The 6,260-nt window shown below is 37.9% G+C and overlaps 1 protein-coding gene across 1 annotated transcript; it reads left to right on the forward strand.

Moving 5' to 3' along the window:
* Positions 1-453: 453 nt before the first annotated feature.
* LOC148919143 (F-box protein At2g26850-like) lies at positions 454-4,756 on the forward strand. Its single transcript, XM_089049223.1, has 5 exons — positions 454-2,171; positions 2,287-2,366; positions 2,513-2,691; positions 3,115-3,189; positions 4,244-4,756. Exons 1-5 carry the CDS (start codon positions 1,491-1,493, stop codon positions 4,429-4,431), a joined length of 1,203 nt encoding a protein of 400 aa, XP_088905349.1. The 5' UTR covers positions 454-1,490; the 3' UTR covers positions 4,432-4,756.
* Positions 4,757-6,260: the final 1,504 nt, after the last annotated feature.

Here is a 6,260-nt window from a genome sequence, read left to right on the forward strand (position 1 = left end):
AATCCCCATGCACTCAATGAATATTTATAAAATCGCTTCTACTTGGAAACCCAAAAAACAACATTTCATTTTGTTATTTTGTTCTGCAAGTAGTCCATAAATGGATGAAGCGGATTGTACGTGTTGCTGAACCATTGGTTACCGTTATGGCTGCAAGTGGTGGAGGCTGCATGAGAACAGGATCTCTTAACCACCAATAAACGTCACCCTAACGGTTGCCTTTTCTGGTTATACGTATTTTCCTCCAAGTCCAACTTGGTAGAGAGAGGAAGGGAAAGAAAGAGAAAATCTTTAGAGAGAAAGAGAGAGGCAGTGATGTATTTGCATTTTGAAGGGCAATACTTTGTTTAATATCCACACAATCAAAAAGCCTCCAAAAACTATTTAAGCATGGCCTCCAATTCAGTCAATTATATAAGACTGTCCCTCTTGTTTTTCTTCTTTTTTCTTCTTGTCCACTACCTGTTCGTTGATTTGCCTGAGAGAGAGACACAAACAGAGGGGCAGAGAAAAAAGAAAGAGAGAGAGGGTGGTTGAGAGGACCGTGGGTGGGGGACGGATTCTTTGATGAAGAATCTGTTGAACTAATGTGAATAATTCACAATTCTCAAGTTCATCACCTTCTTCATCAAAATCTCTGTTATCTTTCACTTCACCGCCTCCTGATCTCCTTCCGTCTTTACCTTCAATTTGGACTCATCTCTTTTGTTTAATTGGTCATTTGGGTGTTGCGTTTCACCTAATTTTGTTTCAATCTCAACTACCCAGATCTGCTTTGCAGCTCATTATTATTTTCTCCAGATTTTCTTTGCTCCGAAAGAGAATCATAGATTTTGGGAGATATGGGTCTCTGCATCTAGACTTATCTTAATCTTTTTTATTTTTCTTGGGAGCTCCAGGTGTCAGAAAGCCCATATCAGATCTGAGTGCCCCACCCCCATTAGCTTCTTGGGTTTAGTCTTTTTATCTCTCTTTCATCCTCTCCTTGATTGACAGCTGTTGAAGCTGTCTGTACGGCTGGGGTCCTTATAGTTTAAAGGAAGGAAAGTAAATCATTTTCATTTTTGTTTGAAGGAGAGAGAGGCAGGGAGCAAAGTATTTGGCTTGCTTTTGGTTCTAGATTGGCTTAAAGGTGAGCTGGCTGAAAGGTGAGCCCCACCAAATTTGGTTTTTTTCATTGGGTAAGAGGGTGTCTACAGTCATCGCCAATTATAGTTTGATTACTTTGGAAGAGGAGGCCCACCGTTGGGTTTTGGTGGGCTTCGTCGGAACCAATAAAAACCCATCATTTGAGAGGGGTTATTAAAGATCCCACTTTTGCTTTTACAGTTTTTAAGAGAGAGAGAGGGTGAGGAGGAGGAACAAGTGAAAGTGAAGACAATTCAAGTTTTGCTCCATTTAGCATTTTACCATTGCTTTTCCACAATTGGTCCCTCATCATTTAAGCCAAACTTGAATTTGACCCTTAAGAGGAGAATTCCCCTTTTGTAATGCTACTTTACTTGTTCATTACTTGCCTCTCCTTTCTCTTTTTCAAGACTCTTCCTCTCAAACCTCTCCCACCATGGGCTTGTGAGATGCGCTTGTTGTCCCCCTGGTTTTGGAAAGAATTATCATTCTTTACCATATCCAAGTTGATAAAGAAGAGCTTTTCAATTTTCTTTCTTTCTCCATTTCCTTCCAAAATGTCCCTCAAGAGGAAGCCTCTGTCTCTTTCTGCTAAAGTTGAGAATGTTGAAGAAGAAGACACACCAGAGATGTCTGTGTTGGACTTGCCAGAACTGGTCTTGGAATGCATACTCGAGAGGCTTCCTCCCGACGCGCTTTTTCGAATGACAGGTGTTTGTACTTCTTTGAGGGAGAGATGCAGGAGTGATCACCTTTGGGAGAAGCACATGAAACAGAAATGGGGCAGTGTTATTGGCCCTGCTGCCTACAGGGAGTGGCAGTGGCATATTGCTTCCAAAACCGATTTGGTTGATGTCAAGCAGGGCAAGCAAAAGGGTCTCATGAGAATTCTGTCTCTTGGTTGGCCTTTCTCATGGATTAGATCCAGGGTTGATGATCATAGCCAGCAGAGGTGTTCTTTGCCAGCTGATTCCATCATGTCCTGGTACCTTGCTCTTGAGACTGGCAGGTTCTGGTTCCCAGCTCAAGTCTATAACCGCGAGGTAATCTATCTACGAGTTTGCAATATTTATTATTTGTTTATTTATTAAAAAGTGTTGATTCTGTTCCGTTCCCTAAATTACATGTTATATATGTTTTTTTTTTCTTGTATTGCAGAATGGACATGTTGGATTTATGTTGTCATGCTATGATGCTGAAATTAGCTATGATCCTCGCACTGACACCTTCCAAGCCAGGTAGTTGGACAATTGGTCTCCCTCTATGTTTATAACTGTTTCTTATTGCTTATGTATGTTATTGGGATTTTGCATTTATGACTGTTTCTTATTGTTTATGGTAAGTCGATGTGGATGATCTAACTGAAGGTGGGTTTTCTGTTCAGGTACCCACCACATGGAAGGCGAGCAGTTGCAATTGAAAACGGTGTGCCTTGGGAAAGGCTTAGAGCACCACCAATCGAGACTCCCCCTCATGATCTTCATATGTCTGACTGTTTGAATGAGTTACAGCCTGGTGATCATATTGAGATTCAGTGGAGAAGAAACAAAGAATTTCCTTATGGTTTGTTATTCGTTCAACTTATTCTAAATCCCATTACTGCTCATTTAAGTAATCTAGAGTTCCTTTTGGTTTGTTACTTTTGGAAGAAACTTGAAGATTAACTGCTTCTGCAATGTCTACAAATATGTTTTTCCAACGTTTCCTTAAATAAAATTAAAATGAAGGCAGTTCAACCTAATTTGTATATAGAAGGTCTATTGAATTTTGCTTGGATTTGCTTGGTGGCATCTAATACTTGGCAATTAGAACTTGAACAGTATATAACTGATACTATATACAGATACGACTTTTGGTTCGATTTGCTTGTTCAACCGAATTGAAAGACATTAGATTCGTTTAATATGCAGAAACTTAAATTAAAGGTGAAATTAATTAATTTTCCATTGTCCATTGTTTGATAGGATTTTCTGTATTGTATTGCAGGTTGGTGGTATGGTGTTGTGGGTCACCTAGAATCATGTGATGGAAATGAAAATTACTGCCTTTGTCATAATAGTGGTGAGTTGAATTCATTCCTTTCCACCCCTCAAAGTAGGATCTTATGCTCTGTAGGATTGACTAGTATGTGATTGCAAAAAAGAGATTTGCTGTTGGAGAATCTAACAACTGATTTTGGCTGGAAAATATTATTATGCTAAGATTCCAACAATAATTTTTTTTTCTTTCACCATTGTCTCAGCAATTAGATAAAGCATTTTAGGGCAGAAAGTTCATAAAGAATTGAGGTTCTTGCAAGAAGCCATTGATATCTCTAAGTTGTGGATAATAAGAATGCAAAGTTAGCTTTCACAGAATAGACACTACTAGTCTTGGCCTCCTCCCTTTTCTGATACCCAATATTTTAATAGGTGGACCAGTTTTTGTGCTGTTTGATTGGTCCCCAAGACATATCATTGTCATTTTGTCATAATTTCCACCAACATTGTGATAAGTTTGTCTGGGAAGAATATTTATGGCCAACCACAATGAAAGAACTCAATCTTCCCTGGAGTCTCTGTTTTTTTGCAAAATGGGAATCTTAATGCTTTGTGGGGCTGCCATGCTCATCCTTCTTTGGCTTTCCAATTTTTTTAATCTCTCCATCACACCCCACCAGCCAAGCAATATTGCAAGAGATTTGTGTCCTCTTCTCACCACAAACAGACATTAACATTTATATATGATAATGACGATGTTGGTGATAATATATAGTCCTACAATTATAATATTAATAATAAGACTTTCAAACTACTTTATGAATGACAGAAAATAGCTCTGTAATTATTTGTTTTGGCAGGGTTTCAATGCATTTTGTTTCCTAAACCAAATATTTTGGAGTGCTTGGAGAACCCATTAAATTGGTTTTGCTAAACACAGCAATTGGAAAATTGTTTGATTATAGATTTACAGAAACAATTACAGATCCTGAAATATTTCTTTTATAGATTTTGATCACTGCTTTGAGTTCGGATGAAATGAGCAATATACAAGAGGGAAAGTTTTTCTTGAGCTCTTAGATTGGAAACTATTGCATTAAAAATTAACACGGTGATCATCTGTGATTGTTAAACAGACACTGTGGTGCTGGAGTTCAACCAGTACACGCACGGATCACGGTGGAGATGCACAAACATCAGCAGAAGAGACCATCGAGAGGAGGGAAATGAGGCAGATGGGTTTTACGGGGGCATCAGGAAGCTTAGAACCAAGGAAGAGATTTCCACATGGAAGAGACTTTGGCCAACTGAAGTCTTGGAATAATGGTACATGCCTAATTTTTTTGTTGTGACAATCAATCCAATTCTTAATCCACTTGCATAACCGAAACAAGTGGATGCTGCCTTAAGCTGGAAGTTTGCTTCAGATTCAATGGACCGCATGGATGTGGAGGCCATGATGTTTAGCTATACCCATTTTATTTTACTATGTTTTTTTCGTGGCACGTTTCTCGGCTATTTTATGGGATTCTGGTCCTTGTACATGCCTCCAATTATTGTACAATAACTTATCCCACGATATGTAAAATTTTTGTTGATAATTTTCATTTGGAGGTTATAGAAAGTGTTAATTCAGTTGCAGTTTCTTACATTTCTTCGCAATATCTCTACTAGCCCACATAGGGCCCCCGATTCTAGAAAAACTGTGTTAAACGGGATAACACTTTTTTGCTATCTTCGACCAGTAATGGTATGTCAAGCCAAGTGGAAACGTTATTACGCATGAAATACTATCATTGGCCATATATAGCGAAACAATGCTATCCATGTTCCACATAATTGTTTCTCCCTTGATTATGTAGTGCCCATATAGCATTTGTATAATGGGAGTTGATTTCCTCACTCCCTTTTACTTCATTTATACTCCTTTTTGTTTTTTAATATTTTTTAATCAATTTGGTTCTTTTTTGTTTTTTCCCTTTCCTATTTTACCCTTACTAACATGGCAAGTGAGACACCCAGATGTAAGTGGAGAAAATAAGAGTGAGGAAATCAGCTCCCTTATAAATGAACATCCCATGTTTGCACTGTGGTTTTTAGAGGAAAAAAAAACCCATAGCTGCCAATTGGACTGTCCTCTTCCTATACACTCTCGAGGCATTAGAGCATTTACAATCATACTCTCTATTTTTTAGTTAAAATTTAGCTACAAACACACAAAAGTTATTTTAGGAGCTCTCTAAAAAATTTCAACTTCAATCATACTCTCTAGTTTTGGGAGTCATAAATGCTAGAATTATATTTGAATTCAACGTAAATGGTCCATCTTTATGAAAAAAATAATATAAAAATAGTCAATATTGATTAAAGGTTTTAAAATATTCATTAAATAAGGTAGCATTAAATTATAGGGAGCCACTAGGAGTTCATTCTCTCTCCTCAGATTTAGGAGCTCCTAGAGGTCTCCCTATTTTAGGAGCTGGATAGAGAGCATGGTTGGAGGTGGTTTTCTTACTTCCTCCCTAAATTTTATCTAAATAGGTGGTTTAGAGAGTTCATTATGGATGCTCTTATAAACTTAGACTCACCTGTATCTTCTCTCTTTTCCTTTTCAAACATTTTCTATTTTCAATTATTAATTAGTTTATTTTATTTAGCAAAATACCAAGCAACTCTCCCTCTCTTGTGGCGAGGATGTATGTTTCTTGAGGAAGAGAAAAGAAAGTATTCCTTTTCCCATTTAGCCTTTTAGTTCAGCCTTTACTACTTTGAGATCAGTATCTTACCCACAGATATACCCCAAACCTGTGCGAATCAATATAGACCCACCTTGGAAAACTTAACTACACGAAAGAACCCTTCGGGCATTGAGAGTTGGGTTGGGTCGGGTCAACATTTGGAAACAAAAGGTAAAGTTAAAGTAGGAATGACAAAGTCCATACATCCTCTTCCTTCGCGGCCAGTAGCTAAATAAAAGTAAGCCGTCTAGCCCAGTGAAAATAAAATATTGACTTACCAATTGGTATCAGAGTCGGGTTTCACAACGAAATCATACTCAATTTCCTGAAAGGGGCAACCTATAGGCTAGACTAAAATGATCGGTATTATATATGGACATAATGTCAAGTCACTGAATACTGGTAGATGAGTGAA

Source organism: Prunus mume, linkage group LG3 (assembly GCF_029339155.1).
Source record: "Prunus mume cultivar Tortuosa linkage group LG3, ASM2933915v1, whole genome shotgun sequence".
Classification (NCBI taxonomy): domain Eukaryota; kingdom Viridiplantae; phylum Streptophyta; class Magnoliopsida; order Rosales; family Rosaceae; genus Prunus; species Prunus mume.

What these genes read in the sequence shown, in the direction of transcription:
- LOC148919143 (XM_089049223.1), top strand. Translation starts at nt 1,491, where the DNA reads ATGCTACTTTACTTGTTCATTACTTGCCTCTCCTTTCTCTTTTTCAAG. An exon ending in ACTGACACCTTCCAAGCCAG is followed by an intron (nt 2,367 to 2,512) that starts GTAGTTGGACAA and finishes TTTTCTGTTCAG; the next exon opens with GTACCCACCACATGGAAGGC. An exon ending in AAACAAAGAATTTCCTTATG is followed by an intron (nt 2,692 to 3,114) that starts GTTTGTTATTCG and finishes ATTGTATTGCAG; the next exon opens with GTTGGTGGTATGGTGTTGTG.